The sequence below is a fragment of the Abrus precatorius genome, unplaced genomic scaffold, assembly GCF_003935025.1.
Source record: "Abrus precatorius isolate BTA unplaced genomic scaffold, Abrus_2018 Scaffold2, whole genome shotgun sequence".
Taxonomy (NCBI): Eukaryota; Viridiplantae; Streptophyta; class Magnoliopsida; order Fabales; family Fabaceae; genus Abrus; species Abrus precatorius.
Window position 1 is genome coordinate 28,769,886 of NW_020874362.1, and position 24,655 is coordinate 28,794,540.

The 24,655-nt window shown below is 33.9% G+C and overlaps 1 protein-coding gene across 1 annotated transcript; it reads right to left on the reverse strand.

Annotated features, from left to right (window-relative positions):
- Window positions 1-160: 160 nt before the first annotated feature.
- On the reverse strand, window positions 161-24,349 carry LOC113857867 (DNA-directed RNA polymerase III subunit 1). Its single transcript, XM_027490111.1, has 27 exons — window positions 24,186-24,349; window positions 23,966-24,095; window positions 22,999-23,148; window positions 22,108-22,270; window positions 21,418-21,605; window positions 21,195-21,304; window positions 17,282-17,381; window positions 16,432-16,647; window positions 15,743-15,891; window positions 15,513-15,654; window positions 15,295-15,435; window positions 14,642-14,830; window positions 13,037-13,253; window positions 12,434-12,527; window positions 11,556-11,790; window positions 11,277-11,468; window positions 9,547-9,645; window positions 8,504-8,707; window positions 8,093-8,383; window positions 5,549-5,696; window positions 5,279-5,430; window positions 2,645-2,800; window positions 2,451-2,567; window positions 2,234-2,319; window positions 1,417-1,621; window positions 1,109-1,311; window positions 161-492 (listed from the first exon to the last, which is right to left on the reverse strand). Exons 1-27 carry the CDS (start codon window positions 24,257-24,259, stop codon window positions 441-443), a joined length of 4,203 nt encoding a protein of 1,400 aa, XP_027345912.1. The 5' UTR covers window positions 24,260-24,349; the 3' UTR covers window positions 161-440.
- Between the last annotated feature and the right edge of the window lie 306 nt (window positions 24,350-24,655).

Here is a 24,655-nt window from a genome sequence, read left to right on the forward strand (position 1 = left end):
TCATAGAAATAAAACTGTCCTAACTCTTATAAGAAGTATTTTGACGCTTTTCTTAACTAATGTAAAACATTTTAACAATTACTTTCAAAAAGCAAATTCAAATTAATTTAATTTTATTGAGCAAAATGAAGTGTAAAAAAGAATCACATAGTACCATTATAAAATTTGTATTGAATCATTTATAAAATGTTATATTTTACAATAAACATTAATCAATAAAATGGTTAACATTTTGTGGGTAAGATTGAATTCTTACACAATGGATAAAGATAATTCAGGAGCCAAGAAATCTCAACTCATGCATGCATGGATGGTTCTTGCAATTGTTCTAGACAAAATATATGCACATAAATGACAAAATTTCCGAACTTAAGCTGACAACGTTCAGAGCATTCCGACCTGGATGATCCACATTCTTGCTGCAAATATACATTTCAAATTCAAGATAGAAGAATAGGACTGGTTCCACGAGGCAACTCCGGCGGATCCAACCTATAAGATAGAGATTAGCTGAAGTCTATTGTGAAGACCATAATAATAGAAAATAAGATCCCAAAATCTAAAATGTATATAAAGCATATATTAAGCCGACCTATGGAAGAGGGTTCAGAAAAGGAAGAAAGTTTATTACTAAATATACACACAAACACTTATTTTGTTTAATAACTTCTTATTCAATACAAACTTAACAAATGTTACTATTGAATCATGCTATTACCAAAGTTAAGATAGATAAAAAAAAAAATCAAATTCATAAGCATGCACAATCTTATAATCAACATTTATAAATAATTTAATAAACATATTGCATGTTATAATGAAGTTGATTGATAGAGTATCCATTAAATTTCAAATCATAAAGTTTTAAAGACATAATTTATTTGTAAAGAACTTTTAGTCTAACAATTAGATTAAAGTTATTCAATATTCATAAAAAAGTTATCAGAGTAATTGAGTGAATCCACAGAGTCACATTCGCATAGGATCAATTGAAACATACAGAAAAGCTTACCCAGCGAAGTTAATTGATGCATGCATGATAAACAAGACTACCATGAAAACAGAGTCTTATATAGCCACATTAATATACATTGCATCCTCTCCTCACCTTTGTTTGACCTTGATCATTCCGGTGCCTATCCGAATCGGTATACCCATGATTATGGATTCGCTTACTCCTTCAATCAAATCGTCCTTCCCATGTACCGATGCCTGGAAAAGAATATCTGCTGTCCTCTCAAATGATGCGAGCATTAGTACACTTTTACCCATCTTTGATATTCCAAATCTATTTATTCCAAAGACTTGACCCTAGTTTGATAAATCACTTGCATTAGTGGAAATTAACACATTTAGCACAAACACAGATATGGTCATTTTTTATTAATTTTTTCCTTAATAATTTCATCATCTCACCCTGCCAGTCATCACATCGGCTAGAAGCATCATATGGCGTATGTCTATACTCATTCCATGACTTCCCATTGTAAAATTGATCTCATCAACGATACACTTTCTGGCAGCTTCAATTCCTAATACGTCTCGTACTTCATGGATATGATTACTAACAGTTTTACGTCCATCAACCCCTTCAACTCCCATAACATCTTGAAGGCCCGTGCTACAGGGGAATAAAGGTACATATAGACAAGGAAAGAATAATGTCAACAATTAAAAAGCAGCAATACAATGCAATGCTAAGCTATAACAACGAAACTATGGCTGGAGAGTAACATAGTTTTCGTTTTTCAAAACTAGTTCATGACAATGTAACAGACAAATATAAAATTAGAAGTATTTCTGGTTTGCACTAACTCAGAGGCCACCTTATACTTAGAATAGGACTGCATAAGTTTTTGCAGTCCTACAAGGTACTTCACAATATTATCCATATTTATGATTTTCATTATACATTCCCATAACACATCGTGTTTTCCTCTCTTCTACTGACCTCCTATCACTTTGTATAGTAAAAAAGAAAATCAAGAGGATTGCTCAAAACATTTAGTGAAATCCCAGGCAAAGCCCACGATTAAGCAGCAACTTTTCTGGGCTAACATCAGTCCACGTCTTACATTTCTTTCAGTAACACTTTGATCTAGATTCCCACACTCAAGAAACAAAATGCAATGTGCAAATTATGCATCCAAGCAGGTATATAAAGGAGATTGAAGGAACATATCATACTGAAACTGAAAATTAAAAATATATTCTGAATACGGAGACGACTAACCCTTCCACCAGTAATTTAAACTTTTCGACCTTCGTCACTTTATCTTCTTCTTTACTGATAACAATGCGTTCTGCAGTTTTAATTCCCTGCAATTAAGAAATAAAAGATGTGTTTTGTCTCTGATTATCTGAAAATAAAAAACTATAATCCCACATAAAGCAAACATAAAATAGTTTCCATTGGGTATCATCCAACAAGAAAGTCAAAATGAAAATACCTTTACTACAACTGATGGAAGTAAATTTTTGAGATAGTGAAGCTGAAAATGGACTTTACTCTTATCCGCATCTTGGGGAACAACTTCAAGCTTTTTAATATCTAAAATCTTAATATGCTGCATATGAACAAAAATTTTGAACATTGCAGGCATAAAAGAAAAAGAATATCATAATAACAAGAGCAACTCTTTACCTCTGGCTTCAATTTTGTCTTTTTAGTTTGTAAAATAGATTCTTTTACAATATTAGCATCTATATTTAGATGCGCAGCTTGGATTCGTTCCATGTCAAGTGTGATAACAACTGAAGCTAACCTTGAACTCATAACAACTTTTATACTCTTTGCAACCTGTATCAATTGGCACAAAGTGCTGAAGTGTTTGAGCATAGACATTCAAAGAATATACCAGAAGATAAGGACCCAAGGACATGGCTTCTTAATAAAAGGACAAAAATAGTAGTTTAAGCAGAATATTGATACAAATATATGATTTCATGTTTTCAAAAAAAGTGGACACAAGATTAAAATGATAACAACGTGATCCAAATGCTTCACTAAATTCACATCGTGTGGCACATTACATAATCAGAGAATCTAATAAACACATTTAAAAAAAAAACCCAAAAAAAAAAAAATCTGAATAAATTTGTTAAATTACATGAACAAGCACAAGTTAAAAAACTAATAAATTTAAGTATACGAGCTGTTGAACAATATTTTCCTCATTTTTTTTGGGAGGAAATTATGGATTGGAAAGTTCCATTTCAAAGGCTTACCCCCACTTGTTTTACCTTTCCAACTAAGCAAAACATGTCCATGCTGATATCCTAAAGGAAATCATTCTTTGAATCTAAATTGGGTCTTCTGCTTCTGCAGAGACTTCAATGATAGAGAAGCTAGTATACAGACACTTTTTCACTTATTTGTGTACACCTTTTAACACCAATTTGGATAGAAAATTTTTAACCTTAGAAGACTCTTGCAGTATTTTTTTCGTCTTGCTTTCACTCAAGCAAAATAATTTTAACTCCATTGCTGGTATCCAAAGTTGAAGTTTAAAGTTAACTTATTCCTTTAACTCATCAGCTAAGACTATGGCATTAGCAAAAAATATGCATTTAGATATAATTTTTGGTACGTCTGGTAAGCACAAGCAAGATTATGTAGGTTGAACCTAAATGTAAGCCTGTTGATATAGAAAAGTTTTTAGCTGTGCCTTCCAGAATTCTGACACTTTTATAGCTCATACATGTTTTTTATAACTACATAATTCACGCAAAAACTCTTTCCATTCCAAAGCCTTCAACAACACTTCTCTTATCACATGATAATATGTTTTTCTAAGCTAATAAAAATCACTTGTAAGTTGTTGGGTCCAAGCTAAATGAGCCTCCACTAAAAACATACCAGAGAAAGAGGGGTAAAATAGACAAAGAGGCTGAGACTGCTAGGGAAGATTTTAACGGAATAACAAACTGTATGACGTGGATGAGTGAGGTAGCAGCGGAAGGAAATATAGGGTGAAGTACCGGAGGCGTGAAGCAGAAAATATCTGGGAGGTCATTAGGGGTAGCAGAGGCAATAGGAGGATTGCTCTTACTAATTACTAGCTCGTTAGATTGCTGTACTCTGTTCCATTATTCTGTTTTTACCATTTTTACTGCTTGTAATCTCAGGGAATTTCCCTGTGTTGGTTCTGTTATTTCAATACAATCTCAGTTCCTATCATAAGTTTATTACTTTGTTCCAATACAATCTATCAACCTCAGAAAATATATAACTTCTATAGTAGACTTTCATAGTATGACATCAAATTAATTTTATTTTTCTGCAATTCTGGTCTAGTTTCTTAATTTATGCTTTAATTACATTTTTCTATAATTTCATTATGTAATTCATAAATTTTATCCACCTATGATTAACACATATTTGAATACCACCCTTGTTCTCATAGTCTACTCATCAGACATTTTCTTTGATCTCAAACTTCAATTAAATAGCTTAGTGAGTCAAATGATATTTTATTCTCCTACACTATCCTCTTTCTTTATCCAAGCTTAGGACCCACCATGAGACCATGGACAGTTCTTTGTATTACTTATCCAGTATAAACTATACTCTCCATTGTGCAATTTTATCACTGAGATTTCATTATGTCTTATTTCTCTTTCTTTCAACATGTCATGCTGAAATTTAAGAAAATATAAAACCAATCTTAAGAATACATAATATTATGAGATATTTTTTACATAATTCTAAGAATACATAAGTATAGCAAAAGTTAGAAGACTAAAAGAGAAAAGTAGAATCTTCAAAGAAACACGTGCATTAATATGCAAATGACTATCATCAACTACCCTGTACAGACGAGTAACTTGCAATTGAGTTGTTATTGTTGTATTGCATATATGAACATAACAGTAATAGTAATCTGTAATCCATATTAATGAAATGGCTTTGTTAATCTTAATCCTTTGGACTAATTTTAAGTAACTAAAGTAACAAGCTTTATTAAAAAAATATATTTATTATATTGAAGATACAAAAGTGTAATAAATGTTTTCTTGTTTAATAAAATATGAATATTCTTAATTGCTTAAACTTGACTCTGAAAACTGAGGTTGACATTTACCTTAAAATACAACTCTCAAGTACACAAATATAAGCACTATACATACTAACAAAGATGAATTTATGAAAGAATAATTAATGACATTTGAAAAAAGATTGAATAACAAAATATATTGTTTTAAGCATATGAATATCTATTTAATTGATTGATAATTAGGGCATAAGCATATTAAGACATTTTCTACAACTGCATACCTGGCCTAAATTTGTTTTTTCTATTCGACCCTTTACCATCCTTGCAGTATTTGCATTATCATCACTTTCAAGCATTGCAGTGATAATTGGTGTACTGATCTTTTTGCTTGCACAAATTATTTCTTTGATACGAGGAACTCCAAGAGTAACATCTAATGACAGATTAAGGAACAACATTCAAAACCAATCCACATATAGTAACAATCAGTGAAGTATTGAATAGAGCGTTAATGATTATCAAAGTAGACAACACCGTCAAATAAAGGATACTCATGCTTGCAACCCCAGCAAAGTGAAAAGTTTTCAAAGTCATCTGGGTCCCAGGTTCCCCTATACTATGACCCCCAATTGCACCACAAGGAGTTCCAGCCTCAATTTTTTTTGAACGGTAACGAGATAGGCAGATATTCACAAAAACCTGAAAAATAAAATGTTATGTAAATACAACCACAAACTAATAAGAAGAATGCATTAATTAAAGGAACAATAACTAGACCAATAAAAAAGAAAATTATATTCTGAGAACCAAATGTCCAGAACAAAATCAAGAAAAATACAGAAAAGATAAAACTCAAATTTACAGAGAGTAATTATGTGCATAACCTCACCAAAAAGTCAGTTATTCACTTCCAATTTTTAAATTTACTTTTACAAACAAGAAAATGAGAAAGCTTTTGGTAGTTTAAATAGAACAAAATAGAAATGGATAGCATTAATCTGAAAAGTAGAACATGTAACAAAAACAACAATAGTAGCCAAATTGTTTATTTGGAAATAGAGCTGTATATCATGAGAATTCTGTATCATTGCACTGCATGTGAAGGTCTCTACCAATATAATATATTAAGCTGTATTATCTAGTGATTAAAGTCTTCTTTTATTGTACAGATTTGGTTTATTTATTCTCCTCATCTTAGTAGTATTACCTTCAGTATGGTAGCATAGTTTATATAATCTGGCTCTATTCTAGGAAGCTAATTATGAGCCCTTAGTGTATAAAAGGTAAACACCATTCCCTGAGAAATTTATAAAGAAAAAATATTTTCAGAAATTTCTTTTCAACAAAACTGTTTTGACTTCCAACTTCCAAGCCACATTATAGGGACTAACTTATGGGTTCATTGCACAGTATCCACACAGCATTTTGTGCCTAGTCTCCGCAACCACAAAAACCCCAAAACAGGGCCTCAGACCGCAAGCATCTTTAAATCGACCCAACCTTGAAGCGTCACTGCCAAAATCTGTTTAAACTTCTCCACGTCCCATTCACTAATCCATGTACCACCCTCTAGGCCACCATTTGACTTTGTGCCAGTCCCTTTCTATTTGTTGGCACCTCATTCTAGCAGTCAATTAGCCAAAACACACTTAAAGTGGTTGCATGTCCACACCCTAAGGCATTCTCTCAAACCCTAACCTCAAAATCTTTTACTCTGAGAAGACAGCCCCTGCTCCACCAGCACCATCATTGGACTCTAGTGATTTCCCTGTGTTGTAATTGTACGCGCATGCCACTTCAATGGCCAAAATTACCCCCTACAGTCAAGTGAACTGCCCTACATCACTACCCTAAAGGGTCAAAAAAGACCAACCCCCATTAACAGAATAGCTATAGGTAAATGAAGGTACTCTAATCATTATGTGGTTGAACTCTAAATCTAGAGACCAGCTGATATTACATGCTCCTACCAACTGCCTGATACATTTGGGATATCCCTTTTAAATATGGCACTTGATAAGGTAGCACTGAGAAAGTTGTCGAACCAAGTAAGTTGCTCTAGGAAATCCATGGATTTAGGTTAATTGCACTAGGAAAATTCATGGAACTAGTTTTTTTTTTTTTTTTTCAATCAAGGATAGCTCAATATTGGATCTAGAATTAGCTGTGATACCATGTTGAATTTGAATTCTAAGTCTAACTTAACCCCAAAAGCTAGCTTGCAAGGTGAGGATTGTTTTTGCTATTATAAGCTCTTATTTAACCATATCTATAATTAATCTTCAACAGTCCCCTTTAGAGCAACAATACAATCTTCAACTACACCACCAAATGGGCCTGCTGATCCTTACTGTAAATCAAATGTCATTGAAGAAAACCAAGGCTACTTCCTTCAAGAATGGACTGAGTATCTCATTTGTAAAGGACTAAAACAGAGTATGTTTGATAATCCAAAAGGCATTATAATTTACACGGAATTCACAATGCCCCTCATGAATCCTAAATATTTTTGAGATGTCCTTCATGGAATCTGGTGATAACAGATTTAGATCCAAATTGGAAAATATAGTAAACCCACTCATAGATCTGTTGATGGAGCAGGAAGCTTTGCTCGATTGGTGTAATCTTTGTTATCTCTTGGTTTCTTTTCCCTTTTGCAAGGAGAATCTCTTGTCCTCCACACTCATAAAAATCTTCATTTTGTCTTAACTCAATAAATTCCTTTATCCAAAAAATAAATCATTGTCATACTAGCCTTGGCTACATCATAATAATAGATCCCACCAAAACAGTTTATTTCATTCAAATTTGTGAAATTGTAGCTAGTTTGTACATCAGAAATAAAAAAAACAAATTAGCATAGTTCTAACTGAAAACATTCCTTTCATTTATTTTCAAAAAGACATCCAATATATTCTAGCACACAATTTAAAACTCTATAAAAGAGATAACAAATATATTATTTAGCTAAAGTAAGTCGGACAGCTAGGACTAGCTCACATAATAACAAGAGTGCAACGACCAAATGAAAGCAAACAATAATGACTACGGGGAAAAAATATTGAATCCAATATTTAGAACAAGATCAGAAATACCTCCAGTTGTCTACGGGTGATCCCAGATATCCTCTGCCCAAATTTTTTCATCTCTTCAGAAATATCTTCGATAAAAGTTTCTTCAGTTATTTTTGTACTATTTTTTATAAAGGATAGCAGAGAATTAACAAAGTCAGCAGAGGATCCCACCTCCTCTGACAATATATCATCCTCTGAAACCCCCTTCTCCACTGACCTAGACATACCAATTTCTGAAAGCTTCTCATGAACTACTTTACATGCATCTGAGGAAGTTAAAATTTCATCATCTCTATCGCTGGGGCATATGGCCTACCAAAAAAAATAAAACAGAACACAAAACACAAAAAAAACAACTAAATTTTTCAGGAATTTACAGAAGTATGGCAACAATGATGAAACTACATAAAACAAAAAATTCATCTTACAAACCTTGCTTCTCAAAAACAACCGCTCAAAATTTAAAGGTTTTCCATTTTTCCCTTCCATGCCTGCTGGATCCATGCCATCATCTCCATAGCAAAATTGAACAATACCACCAGCAGCATTTCTTACAGAGCAATCATAATTTACAAACAAGTCCTCTAGAGATTTCATTATTTGACGAGACAGGTATCCAGTGTCTGCAGTTTTAACCTGCAAAGACACCAAGCAGGAAAATTTATAAAATGAAAGTCCATTTTTGTTCTTCCCAATATAAACAATACCCCCCCCCCCCTTCTGGTACTTTTTACAAGGAACCTTTAGCTAAATAACAACAAACCAATAATAGTTTAAAGTTAGTTTTTTTTTTATTTATTTATTAAAAAAAATATTACAACAGTAATTTTACCCTCATTTAATATTATTCAACATTGACCCTTTAGGTTTTAAGTTATCACCATCTCCATTTATTAAGGGCAAATGGAAACAAAAACAAATCCTTCATAGAAACTATAAGTACCTTATAATAAAGATTACTAAAACCTTCTAGAAAGTGTCTTGTAAAAAGGACTAGAGGAAGTAATAAAATTAACAATTGGCCAACATCCCAACGGTCCTTAATTTACCACAACCAGTAGCTCCTACATACATAATATTTAACTTTACTGCATTATTTGTTTACTAAAACAAAATTAAAGCAGGATTCCTGTTGGCCCTATTTCTTTTAATTATAATCCACAGCACAGACCAACAGAGATTTAAATTGAGCTACATTCCCCGACAACACCAAATATAAGAAAAACAAAATCCCAATCAACTTGCAGGCTATAGCAATAAATATGTAAACTAGTCATGCAACAAGATATTCCAAATGGACAAATTCAAAATTAGCTCTAATGACTTCCATAGTTTCATAACCAGGTCAAAAACATGCAGCCTTAATCCACAAGGCATATATTAGTTGTTTTTAATGACATGGTTCTAATTGTTGATATCATTGAATTGAGTTTAAAAGTATATTGTGCATAGCATATTTGAAATATGAACTCTACCGCTGTATCAACAAGCCCTTCTCGCCCTCCCATTGTATGGAAGAAAAACTCAGTAGCTGACAATCCACTGTAAAAGGAATTAGCAACAAATCCTTTAGCCTGCATCAACAGCAGCATAACAGTATTCATGTCAGAAACAACAGTGAGTTGTAATGCATAAAAAGGGCAATATTTAACAATACAAATTTACGATTGTGCAGAGACAGACAATAGAAATTACAGAAATTGTGCAATATACAATAAGGATTCAAACATTTGAGGACTATGCATGAAAAAGCAAATTTATCAGTGTCAGTTACATAAAAGTTAAGTGTGATGTGGAATGAAGACAATATTAAGTAGGGAAATTTACTGTGCTGACAATAATAAAGAAGGCAAATGATATTGAAGATAAAACACGACGACAATCCAACATCCTGATGAACATACAAATTCAAATTTAGCTTCTCAAATCTCAAGTTTTAGTAACATAAATAACTGTGTACACGCATGCATGTGATGCGACTGTTTTGCCCACATCTCATATCCATGAAGCAGTGTGATCAACAGGTCTCATCATCATCCACTGATTTTCATTTAAACGCTTACACTGCTTTGCCCATTACTGTAATGAGATATTTACTTAAGCATTTATGCTCATTTACTAATCTAAGCAACTGTTTCATCTTTGATGTCTATAACACAATTTCTATTGACAAAAAATTTTACCATTTTTCAAATCCAGAATCGATCCTTTAGTCTTTTCTTACATCATCTAGGCATATTGTCAAAACTATAGTTTAAGTTGAAAGGGAGAAAATAGATAGAATCTTAACAATATGACATGAGATTGATATTTTGATGTGATAACCTAATGCTTCTATTTATACTAATCATTAGGGCAAGTATCAGTCTAGAACTAACCCTAATATTCTAACACAATACAATAAGACTTAATAACCTAATAACCCTTATATTTTCACACTTGTGCTGCACAATGATCTTTCCAGTTAAACTTTTGTACCTAAAAACATATGATGCTCTGTTCCAAATGGTTGAGCAACTTTTTTGGTGAAATTATAGGGTTTTAGGTATATAGAGGGAAGAAAAGGAGAGAAAATAGGTTTCAAATAATATTTTCTTGTATATTGCAATGCATTACAAGTTGATATAAAACATAAAGCATTAGCCATGTTTATACTAATAATAGATCACAATCCTACCTAAATAAGGATACAAATCATGAGATAATAAGTAAACTGAGAAACCAAGGAAATAGGGAAACTAATCCTAAATGATAATCTAAAGTACTCTGAAATTATGTAAGATATAATATTGATGCCAAGATATTTTCAAATAATATTTTCTAGTATAATGCAATGCATTACAATGTAATACAGAAGAAACCACTACCGCATATATATAATAATAATAATAATCACAATCCTAACTAAATTAGGAAATAAATTATGAGATAATAATTTAACTGAGAAACCAAGGAAATAGGGAAACTAATCCTAAGTGATAATCTAATGTATTCTGAAATTATGTAAAATATAATATTGATACTAAGATATTTTTCATATAATCCAACAAGAACAATTTAAGGTGATCAGGACTACAGATTGCAACTGTGCAGCAACTTATATGTATTAATCCTGCTAAGTAAAGAAGAAAACAATGAATTAAGGATGAGTAGGGATTGAATTCTATGTTTAAATTGAGTTCCACATTAAGTGAATTGAACATACAGCAGGGGTTTTAGCTTTTCTTGGGAAATGAGGAAGGCTTCGATCTACAAACCCATTAGGAGCACGACGACCACCCACTGACTGTTGACCAACACAGGCAACCATTTGACTAATATTAATAGGTGATCCTTTGGAGCCACACTGTGACATGATCAATGGACTATTTCTCCAGTGTAGGGTTTGCATGCAAACCTGGGAAAGTCACAAAGTTATCAGCAGGCAAACAAATGAAACAATTGTCCTGAAACAGAGGATACTAAAGGAAAAATAAATGGATACCTTCCCTGCTGTATCACGTATTCCATTCAATACCCCTGTTATCAGAGTTTCCAATGTTTGAGCAGCATCACAACCAGCTTTGAGTTCTAGTTTTCCTTTATTGAATGCTTCTATAAAACCATCACATTTCCTATAACCATCTGAAATTGTTTCATCTTTCTTGTTGACCAGTATCTCTTTTGGTTGGACATCATCAATGCCTATTGAGAACCCATGATTTCCGATCCATCGTGCACTGCATTCAAGCAAATCATATGTTGTGTTAAGTTTCTAAATGTTCCCAACCAATGAATGCAAAATACAACATCAAAATGCATAAAGTGACAGGTATTAACAGAAATTACACTCTAACAGCATTATTTTTGTTCTTACAAGGTTTCCTGAGGCTAATGCTCACTTTGGGAATGTTATATAGAAGAAATAGAAACGCAGAATAAAAGGAGAGAAAAATCAAGCCAGTGGTATTGATTATCACAAAAACACCACTGCAACTGCAGGGTAGTGAATATACAACTGCAGGACCTCCCAAAGAGAGTGACCTCTCAATTCCTAATCACAAAATACAAAATAACTATGCCCTGCTGCCACTTTCATAGGTTTTAATTACACAAGAACCACTCAAGTGACAGTCATAATTAAGATCCCCCAAATCCCAATGCCTATCGCCAATGTTTCACCCTCCTCTCTTAAACCCTGACTTTGCAAAGGCACCTCAATAGCAGAGCTCAAGTTTGTTTCTCACTTGAGCCACCCCTCCAAGATTACTTTTAAAGCATTTTTTAATGTTCTTTCTTTTTAATCTGATTTAAAACATTTTGTTTTTACCTCTAATATAAGGCATACATCACTGTTACCACCCATAAAGCAGACATATTTACCTCAATTTAGCTAAACGATTCATGCAAGAAGCAGCAGCATGTGCTTTATAGTCTCTTAGTAACACAGAGAAAAGTCCATCCTTATTGCCATTTCCTGAACTCATGCAAAACAAAGCAGGACACCAACATATTTTCAAAAACACAAAAAGCAGTTAAGAGTAAAAATATTTCAAACATTTAAAACATAAAAACTTCGTATCCATCCAAATGGCCACTAAATGGGTAAATAAATTGAAAACTGCCCCAAACATTTACTACTTCCCCTAAATGTTGTAACTCTCATCAAGCTATTAAACTGCATTTACCCAACATCAAACATCTTGGGAAAAGCTTCAGCACATTTAGTAGAGTTATTTCTTGACAAATGTGCGTAATATAAGTTGCCACATTTTTTATTACATAGTTTTTGATAAATAATTGCTTTTTCTTTCAAAATCATTCTCAATAAGTACCCAAAACAAAGTTTTTCAAACCTCAAAATAAGTTAATCCAAACATGCACAATCATGTTTATTTAACCATATCTATAATTATACAACCTTTTTGAGCATAAAAATATGAAATGAAATAAACGAAGGTTAAAGGTAAATTTAGAATAACTAACCTAAAGTAACCTTTCCAAGTTGTCCAGAGATCAACTCACTATTACGAAAATAAACAAACCCATCATTTGGGCACATTGTTTTCAATTCTCTTTTCCTGTCATCAAGCTTTGAGCTGTATGTCTTCTCCTTAACAGTAAGATTCACATAGACTCTCACATTTGCATGTGAGCGCAGGATAATGCTAAATAACTGCTTACCACTCCAAAGCTCAACAGGCTACAAAAATAATTGCATAAAGAAAATAAATATATTGACTGTATAAATTAGAAAAATTGATTGACTCTGACAAATTTTAATTAATTCAGCTTGTTATATCAAATGTGGAGAACTCAACCAAGCCACGAATCTAAGCATGACACAAAAAGGTATATTGATATCGGCCCAATTTTGACAAACTTCAAAATAAGTATGATTTTCATTAAGTTAGTTCTTTTCCCATCACACATCTTGTACAGGAAATCAAAAACCATAAAAAGAAAGTAAAATATTAAAAGGAAGAATACAAAGAATAAGAAATAACATATTTCCCTGTAGAACTCCTTGACCCTAAATTAGCATTCGGATTTCTTATCGCCACTCTGGTTCTCAGCCCATAGTTGTTTTAACTTTCAAAGACATTGTACCTAATGTGCTGTTCAAATCTAATTTGCTAATGGATTGGGCTGCCATAATACTGTATTTCCACCTCTCGTGTCCCTAGTTTATTTTTTTAGCTTTTGATCATACCTTTTTATCACTCTGGTGTACTTGTTCTCCTCTTTTTAGTGAACTTTTTTCTATCCCCCCTAAAAAAGGACAAGGGACCTATGCTAAGAAGAAATACAGCCTAGGAAAGGAAAATCCCCTAAAGTGATAAAATAATCTCACTCCAAGAACACCCAAAAATCTGCCCAGGAGCCACTGCATACCTTCAGATAGTCAATGCTCTGAAATGTCCTTAAGAAGTGAATTCTCAGGATTTCAGTGAGTAGGAGGGGATGTTGGTTATATACTTTAGAGAATATAAAAAGGAAAAATAAAATTCAACTTACTGATTGACAGATACATTGCAAAATGGAATGCATCAACGAAAGATCAAGAGATTATATTAATTATATAAATATATATATGGAGATCCACTTACACCATAAGTAAGTCATAGCAAATTTACTCACTTGAACAACTTTTTATGATTGTTAATTTCATCAATCCAACCATTGGATTGAAATTTCAAATGAGGTAATTAAGTCTGTCAAATTTCATAGAACTTAAAATAGTCAATATTGCATCATAACAACACTATATTTAACATGTAATTTGATGTTTCAAACACAAGTATGTGTTGATTATTATATTACATACATAATAATCTTTTTTGTATGTGATTTATCTAAAAGTTTTATATGCTGCATTGTCAAGATGATATAAAATTATTCAACACTTGGATTGGTTATTGCATGTTATAGAAAGTTATTGAAAGGGTAAGGAAAACTTCCAACTAGAGTAAGGGGATGCCTTCCTTTCAGATACACCTGCAGAGACAAACACACACCACAACTCCCCATAACATGGCTAAATATGCAAGCATATTCAGTGTGTATTCATTTATAACCTTCAACCCTCACCTTAATAATTGCAGGAGTTGGCAGGTCAACAAAATCCATGCCATCCCCCATGTATGAGCAAACAAGTGAAAAGGTAGAACGATCATAAAAAGTATCTTTCCTGGTCATAAGAAAAGAAGAGGTTAAAAAGTCTTGAGTAGAGGCAACAAGAATTTCGCCATTTTTTGGTGTGCACAAATTGTTTTGCACCTGTAAACAAATAAAATTTCATAAGAAATAATGTTTAGTTCTTTGAGTCCTTATAATTATTCAGCACTATTCAGTGAATTGAACATATCCGCAGTATTGAAAAATGTAAATAATGATAGTTAAACCATGTTTAACCACAATCTTCTAATCCTAGCCCATGTTGGGATTAGTTTATTTTGTATTTGAAAAAATTTGAATCAAAATGATACAGGGGGAGCAGTGTATGGAAAATACAGAAGAAATAATGAAACACAGCTAGATTAGCAACTCAAAGGATACATGCAAATGACAGGCCCATAAAAGGAATTGTCCAGTAAAGCAATTAGAAGATAATAGCAGATGGACCATAATGAATTTTTTGGAGATAACAAAAATTGCACAGTAAAAAATGGACTGAAAAGCATTATTGATAGTCAACATTCAATCCCAAATGATAATGAGTCAATGAGATCCATTGATGTTACCCCCATCAACAAAATAGCCTCTGTTCGAGCCTCCTCAGTCTGTGGAACATGTAAGTTCATCTCATCACCATCAAAGTCAGCATTATATGGGTTACATACAGATTCATTGAATCTCAAAGTTCTCCAAGGCATAATCCTTGCCTGCATGTGTACAAAGCTTTATTAATCCAATGCAATCCAATCTGCCACTACTCTACATTTCAGTTTTAACAAATTACCCTGTGACACATAATAGACATCCGATGCAAGCTTGGCTGTCTATTGAAAAGAACAATGTCTCCATCTTCCAAATGGCGATCAACAATATCACCAATCCTCAATTCATCTGCAGCACGCTTCCTAGAAAGAACTTGTAAGGACCTGCAAAATAATGAATGGCCCTAGATTATTGTCCAAAAAAAAAACGTCTTGTGATTATTCAACACGGGGAAAATGAAACAGTACAAACCATGAGTGACCTCCATCACGTCTAAGCATCCTTGCACCAGGATACTTATCAGGACCATTTCTCACACATTGTCTCAACTTCTCCATATTGTGATGCGTAACTCGCTCAGGGTAAGTCAATATACGAGCCATATGGATGGGTATTGCAACCTAAAGCAAATGAGAAGTTAGCAAGCACAAACTTGAATGTTGAGAAAAGGAGGGAAAGAGAATTATAGTGATATAAACTAGTAAATATCTTCAATGAACATATTTACAGTTGATAATATTTATATTTTTTTTAGGACCTATTTAATGGACAATATTAAAAAAGAGGATAGGGTATATTTTCTTATCATATCTTATCTCCAACATTTGTTGAAGCAATAGGATATGATAAATCTATCCTATAGCTTTATCATATCTTTCTCTCTAGTGTAAATTTTATCCTATACATAGAGCTGGGTTAGAAATAGACAGGATACAACAATACAATCTATCTAGTTTTTTATTTTGGTAAGCATCAAACATAAAACAAAAATAAGAGTAAAAACCTACTATTATCCTTTTGTGTTCTTATGCAACTCTCATATCCTATCATTTTCTAACCTGTTATGTTTACCAAACAAGCTGTTAGTTTATTAGCTTATGCTTCATTTAAAGGATAGAAAAGTCCATATAGATGGTAACTGGCAAGCATCAGTTCCTGACCTCAGAAATCTTCAAATTAGGATCCGGTGAAATAACTGTCCTTCCAGTATATTCAACACGTTTCCCAGATAAGTTGCCACGGAAACGTCCCTGCTTCCCTTTCAGGCGCTGAACAAAACCAGACAGTTGCTTGGACGGTTGCATATAGAATGGTACACCACGAACATCACTATTTATGAATTGAGCAACTTCAAGTTGAAGCATATCCCAACCATCCTAAACAAAAACAATTAACACAATCACAACACCAATCACAACACCATTACATCATTGAAACCAAAAGATGTATCTCAGGACTAAAGAGAAATCCCAAGCAAACAGTAAAACCAGTTTCTAGAGTGTATGCAATTCAAATCAACATTATATCACAACTAAATTCTATACCATATTATTATCCAAGAGCTACCCTCAAGATTATGAGTTTTAACAAATTTCATAAAAATAGAAACATTAATCATCCGCAATGCATGGTACAGTTGGTAAACTAAGCTCCATCTGAAATGAATTTACCCAAGGTGCAAGGGTTCAAATTCCACTAGAAGCACCTCAAGGCCAAGGCAAAAATGTCTGTATCCAAAAAGGATTTCATCTCAGACCCACTGGGCATGTAGACACCCTGTAGCTACCATACTAGAAAGATAAAGCATGAAGTCCAAAGGACTAAAATACATGTTCATGATAATGTGTTAAAAACAAATAAAAGAACCTCTTCTGTGCACATAATCTGTGGGAACCTGTCTTTATGTGTATGCATAAAGGAAGGAGCTTAATACTAAAAAAATATCAAAATGTTTAACATCAACTGAAGGTTGACAAGGAAATTTTGATCATTCAATGTGTCCTGCTATACCAGAAATTTGGATGAACCACTGGATTCTTGTAATTCCTGGCGAAGAACAGCATTTGCTTGGATTATATTCTTTAGCCTCTCTGTTATGTCATTTTCATTGCTGCAACAAATGAAGAAGAAAATCATAAGCATCAGTTGTTATCATTTTCTATAAAAGAATTATTGAAGCTGAGAAAAAAGGCACAGGGGATCAGGAATCCCCCTAAAAACAAAAGAAAGAGGGCAAAGGAACAATAGAAATACAAGCTTCAGGACAATGGAGCTCTCTAGTCCCTCAAAACATGCACCAAAGAAAAGCCTTGTAGAACGCCATGTGCATAATCCAACATGGAAGCACAAACATAATCCTATCCTAAATAATATTCATATGTAGACAGGTGGCTGAAAATTCAGACATCTCACACTAGTTAAATACACTACAAGCTCAGTGTCAAAGAACAACATTGGAAACATGGAGGACAAGAATGGTATTTATATTTCTAATATACCCCCTAACATGAGCACAAGCCCCCCAGGTTTGAAACATAAATAATGCATAGACCTATTTACTTCTTTATATTTAAATTTGATTTCATCATGAAAAATGGAGGGTCAGGAGGGAGAAAGAATCAGAGTCCTTGCCAATTGATCACAGACCTTCCCAAGGACCAACTCTCTTACAAACAAAAGCTTTTAGGTAGGTGCTCAAGAATGCCTTCATTTTTTCATATTTATAATATTTACAAAGCATGCACAACTCCACCACACTTTGGCATCACTTATAGCACCATTAGATCACAAATTTGACATTGAAGAATGAGGTTAATAAATTGAATTGATTATCAAGCTCAATGAGATATCCATTACAAGGGGGAAATGCTGCTTCATAAACAAAAACAAATGCACTGAATTGAGAAAATGTAGAAAATGCAGTGAAGAGAGATAACTAACAGAGTTGATACACAATTTCTGCCCTCCTGGCCTAAGCCATCAGTTTATGGCTGTCCATTATCCCCTCCTAATTCATGTTTCCTTTCCTCTTCCATCGTTGCAGAATTCCCCACTCCAATAACTTGCTGCAACATGCCAACATGTACCTTCTACTACACTCTCCAGTCTCCAAACTCTCCACCATTGTTTCCTCCCTTACTGCTAGCAGTATTCCTATTTCAAGTCTGATAAACAAGTATAAAATCCCTTGGCCCAAACTCCATCCCACAATCTTTTCTTTTTTTACCTTCCCTTGTACACATATTCCATATGACCATAAAAAATCAAATGAAGCTTGTTAAAATGTAAATAGCCTTAGCCGTTACAGATTGTTAGAATGTATATAGCCTTAGCCGTTACAGAGTTTATTCCTAATTATTAGGTAAAATTAATTGCATTTGATTCTGTAAATGAATATAAAATTTTACGCATTGACAATGCTCATGAATATATGTCTTCTCAGTTTCAGTCTTTTCTTCGTTCACAGGGTATTCTTCATCAAACATCTTGCTCTCACGCCACAATAGAATGGTGTCGCTAAAAGAAAAAATCGGCACTTGGTTGAGACTACCGGTACCCTTCTTCTTCACCACAATGTTCCTCTTTGTTTTGGGGAGATGTCATTCTCACAGCATGTTATCTGATAAATCGCATGCCTTCCTCCGTCCTAAATAATTAAGTTCCTCACTCTATCTTATATCCAACACAAGGTCTTTACTCCATTCTTCTTTGTGTCTTTAGTTGCACATGCTTTGTCCATGACCTTATTCTAAGTAAAGATAAACTTTTTGCTAAGTCTCTCAAGTGTATTTTCCTTGGTTACTCACGGCTTCAGAAGGGCTATAGATGTTTTTTTTTCAACTTCAACGATATATTGTTTCTGCTGATATCACCTTTTTTGAGACTACTTCCTTCTCTACTTCTACTATATTGGATGCCAATTTTGCAATAGACTCTTTAGAAGTCTCATCTATTCCGCCTGCTCCAACTGAAGTAATTGCTTCTCCTCCACCTCCATTGCTTCAATACCAAAGACGGTCTCAAAATCCGATTATGACTCACTCTACTGATCCTCCAGCATCAACTCCTGCTCCAACCGCCCCTTTGCCCACGCCCCCTGGACCTGAACTTCCTATTGCGATCAAAAAAAGTATTTGATCCTCTCGTAATCCTAACTCTCTCTATGTTTTTACCATTAATTATGATCGTTTTTCTCTATCCTATTTCTCCTTTGTTTCTTCTTTGAAGTCTGTGTCCCGGATGGCATCAGGCAAGGTGGAGGAGATGGCAGCCTTACATTTTAGTGGCACTTGGGAACTTGTTCTGTTACCTCCTGGCAAGATAAGTGTTGGCTGTCGTTGGGTTTACACAGTGAAATTGGACATGATGATCAAATTGATCGGTTAAAAGCTCGATTGGTCACCAAAGGATAAACACAGATTTTTGGTCTAGATTATGAGGACACCTTTTTCCCTGTGGCCAAAATTACTCCTGTTCATCTCTTTCTGGCTCTAGTGCTATTTATCATTGGCCTCTTCATCAGCTAGATATTAAAAATGTCTTCTTACATGATGAGTTGCAAGAAGAAGTTTATATGGATCAACCCCCTAGTTGTATTGCTCCTAGTGATTCTCGTCTTGTTTGTAAGCTTCATCGGTCTCTATGGTTTGAAGCAATCTCCTCGGGCATGGTTTGATCATTTCAGTTCTACCTTGTTACAGTTTGACATGATCAGCCATTCTACATTCATTCTTCTTTCGGTAAGTGCATTTATTTTGTTGTCTATGTTGATGACATTGTCATCACTGGTGATGATGAGACTAGAATTCAACAACTCAAAGAGCACTTTCAAAGCAATTTCATACTAAAGATTTGGGTCCTCTAAAATATTTATTAGGCATTATAGTTGTCCAATCTTCTTCTGGCATTGTTATTAATCAACGTAAGTATGCTATGGACATTCATACTGAAACTGGTATGCTTGACTGTCGTCCTTGTGATACTCCAATGAATCCCAATATCAAACTCCTTTTGGGTCAAAGAGAGCCATTGAAAGACCCGGAAAGATATCGCCGCTTGGTAGGCAGACTCAATTATCTCACCATCACCAGACCTGCCATCACCTTCGCAGTTAGTGTAGTAAACCAGTTTCTAACTACCTCTTATGATAATCATGGGATACTGTGACACGTATTCTTCAATACATAAAAAATGCTCCAGGACGAGAGTTATTGTATGAAGACAAAGGCAATACTAAGATCACTTGTTATTCTGATGCGGATTGGGCATGATTCCCATCAGATAGAAGGTCTACTTCTAGGTACTGTGTTCTTATCAGAGGAAACCTGATCTCATAGAAAAGCAAGAAGCAAAACGTAGTTACTAGATCCCGTGCAGAAGCAGAATATCGTGATATAGCAGCAGCCACTTGTGAGCTCACGTGACTTAGGCAACTACTACTACAACTAAAAATAAGAAACATCCATGAAACAAAACTTATTTGTGACAATCAAGCGGCACTTCACATTGCATTAAACCCAGTCTTCCATGAAAGAACCACACACATAAAGATTGATTGTCACTTTGTAAGAGAAAAGGTGCCCTCTAGAGAAATCACTACTGATTTTGTCAATTCTAGCAATCAACTAGCTGACATGTTTACCAAGTCCCTTAGAAGCCCTCGGGTTGAGTATATTTGTAACAAGCTTGGTGCATATAACATATATACTCCAGCTTGAGGAAGAGTGTTAGAATGTAAATAGTCTTAGCCGTTACAGATTTTATTCCTAATTATTAGATAAAATTAATTGTATTTGATTATGTAAATGAATATAAATCTATACTGTGTGGTTTGTGTTAGACACACAACATATTCAGTAAACACAGTCTTCTATAAAGCTAATGAAGGAGAGGAAGTACAAAAATATAACCAAACTGGCATTACCTCAATGATCCATCCATTATAACTGATGGTCGAATGGCTATAGGTGGCACAATAATGTTAGTTATTATGAGTTTCTCCGGTTTTTCAGCAACATGAAGTAATTCACAATCCTACAACAAAATGTAACAAAAATGTTCAACTTGCAATACCATGATCCCTTCTCAAAAAGGAAAAGAGAAGTAAAATCAAACCAAAGATATATAAAATAAATATAAATGTCCACCTCATCATGCATCCTTCTAAACAGGGAAAGAACTTGGAAAGGGTTAAGAATTCGAGTAGACACATTGGTTGTCACCCTAGAGTCTTTTATACGAGAGAGTGCAGATTCAAGCTCCTCGGAAATAACATTTTTACATTTTGAGCAATCATGCATGATGCTTAGCGAAGACGGAACCTTCTTTACTATACCTGTATCACAATAGTAACCACAACTGCCCTCTTAGAGATATAAAAGTGCATATCTTAACATGCATTTTGCAAGACCATTTACTCCTCACTCTTATAATGGTAAGGAATAGCTCATACAAACTAAACATAAGTACATTCAGAATCCATATTAACACATAATAAAGGATCAACAAAGCACCAAAAAGAAACTGCAATATCAAATATCAATACAAATGGCGATTAAAAGAAGGTTTAACACAGGTTGTTGCACCTTATGCCTCCTAATTCTTCTAGCTGCCAACTATGTATCAAGGGATTAATGACAGAATCAAAATTACAAGCTTATTCATAGCCAAGAATAAATCAGCAGCTAAGGTTGAATCCATGATAACCTTACAGATGGAATCAGGACCAAAATTGTGGTAGCAAATATTTTATTATCAAATGTAGAAATCAAGTCACCAGACACAGCCTTTAAAAATAATAATAATAAAGTTGTTTAAATAAAGCATGATAAGCAAACCGTTGATATATCCGCATCTTGGGCAATTCACAACTTTGCTACAATCCTTCATTACATGAACTTTCACAAAATCAATCTTATCTGCGTCAGCTTTTTTGGGCCTTCTCATCTCTGTCAAATATTTTTTACGGGTATCTTCATCAAGGAGAATACGAGCACAGCCCTGGGGGAAAAAACACTGAGCATTGACATAGAATTCAAGCAGAAAGCTAAAAAACACATAATTAACACTACAACTTGAAAAGCATGCTAAAGTTTAAAAATTTTCAAGTTAGATAACAGTAGCAGAAAAGAAAAGGGACGTCCATTAGTAATAACTAATAAGTATGACAAACAAGCTTGAACATGGACTTTTATGCATTTTAACATAAATTTTGAAGGCATTATTATGCTGTTTTGTCAAACCTCTGTATATGTTTAGGAACAATGCATTTTTTAGACAGATCAGCTGATATGTCTGGTCACTCTTTTTATAAGTTGATGAAAGTAAAAGACCATAAAACCCTGAACTAAATAAAGCTAAGATTGCAAGCAAAAGAGAAAATTTTGCATTTTTAAAGAAAATGGATAACTTAAGTTTGAGTTCTTTTCTTGTTGCAAAGGAGGCTCAAATCTTGAACCTTGGGAAGCGAGAAATCCACTTAACACTAAACAAGTGACCATCAAACAAAAGGCCTGACAATGCTTATAGTTTGAGTTCTTTTAGCAGGAAAGTTAACATCAATTCAAAAACCCATCCCCTAAAGCTTAACATTTTATATAAGTAGTTATAGGTCAAGTTAACTGAAATGAAATAAAACAGAGAACATTTTGTTGATGATAATTGATCAATAAAGGAAAAACCAAATTCCAGAGAGAAAGAAGATGAGAAACACATGAAGATTCATATACCTTACAAATGCACTTCAGTATTTCCACAATGTTACTTAAGTATCCAACATTGAAAACAGGAAGGGCAAGGTTTAAGTATCCATAGTGCCCTGGACAGTCCTGAAAGTTCCCATGGCATGTCGCACAGAAAAGACTCTTATTAGCAGGGCCCTGAGATTACACAAAAAGAATGCTTTTTTAGCATTATGCACAGAGAAAGAGTAAAGGCATAGGAAAGAAAAAGAAATGATCAAACAGATTGAAAGTCCAAACAAGTAATATCTTCCAACCAAGTATTACATCAACCTGACTTCTTAAGAAAAGAAAACTGATTACACCTTTAAGCCTTAATGGCAAGATTTCTTATTCTTAAACTTGCAACGCTATAAAATATATCTTTTGTTGATCATTAATCAAATTTTGAGGAAAATTATTACAAAAAGAAAACAGATGAAAAAAAAAAAAATAGATATGCATCAAACCCGAAACTGAATCTCAAATAAGACACTATTCCAAACTCATACCAGCATTTACGACCTATTGCACGTGTACTCTTGCAATTTTTCCATAAATTTCAGGTGCAGAATACTGAATTCAAACATGTCAAGTGTAATTCTTTTTCTGGTAATGTTTTTGTTTATAGTGTAAGAAAAAGTGCATACATGTCACGTGTGCCTCTCTTCCTTAGCAAACAAAGTATTATGCAGGGGCAACTAAACAAGACCAAATGCACCGCAATTCAAAATTCTAAACAACTCCGAATTCAACCCAAACCCAATAACACACAACGTTAATTTTACATCCCGCATTACAATAAATATATCATAATGATCACATGAAAATCACAAATGCAACAAAACAGGAAATTCTTGAAGCAGCACTGCACAAGTAGCAAAGCATGAAACCGAAAACTGAAACAAGCTACCCAACATTAAACCCAAACATAATCAGAATTAAACAAACGTAGTACTAAGAATATAGAGAGTACCATGCGGGGATCCAATAAGCCTCCTTGAATAGGCTTTTTAAACGAATCATAGTAAGCACCCTTCCACACTTGAACTTCACCAATTTTGCCGATTTCCGACTCTGATAACGTGCAGAACTTCATATTCTGTCTGCAATAAATGAACAACAAAGTAACTATCCTTAAGTGAATCCCGGATAACTGTATGATGATAAGGAAGCAAGCACAGATAAATGCTAACATTCTACGTGGTCCTGTATCCTCGATGTATGGTTCCTTCGTGAAGGTTATGCCTTCAGTTCTCGCCCTATTCATCGCTGCTTCTTCCTCAGAACAACGTAGAAAGGGTTTAGGGTTTTTCGCGCGCGACGAATGGAGAATGAATTGAAACCCAAAATAGGCGTTTGCTTCGTCAGTGAAGTGTGCAAGCACACTTGAAATTTTAACTGCTGCGCTCGGTTAATTTTGTAAAAGGGTCGGTCATGGAAGTGGGAAACCCGAAGCATTCCAATCTAACGGGTTCATATCAGAGTATATTACAAAATTTATTTTAAAATAAAAAATTGGTGCTTTAAAGATGTTTGTTAAAATATTATTAAAAAAAATTAAAATAATAATTTCTTATTAAAAGTTATATTTAGATACATTTTAAATTACAAAGTAAGGGCATTATTGTACTTTTTAATAGAAAAAATAACTTTAATTCTTTGA

Coding starts and splice junctions, on each gene's coding strand:
- LOC113857867 (XM_027490111.1), bottom strand. CDS start 24,259: ATGAATAGGGCGAGAACTGAAGGCATAACCTTCACGAAGGAACCATAC. Junction 11,469..11,555: donor TACGTGATACAGCAGGGAAG/GTATCCATTTAT, acceptor TGACTTTCCCAG/GTTTGCATGCAAACCCTACA. Junction 1,622..2,233: donor TTTAAATTACTGGTGGAAGG/GTTAGTCGTCTC, acceptor ATTCCCCTGTAG/CACGGGCCTTCAAGATGTTA.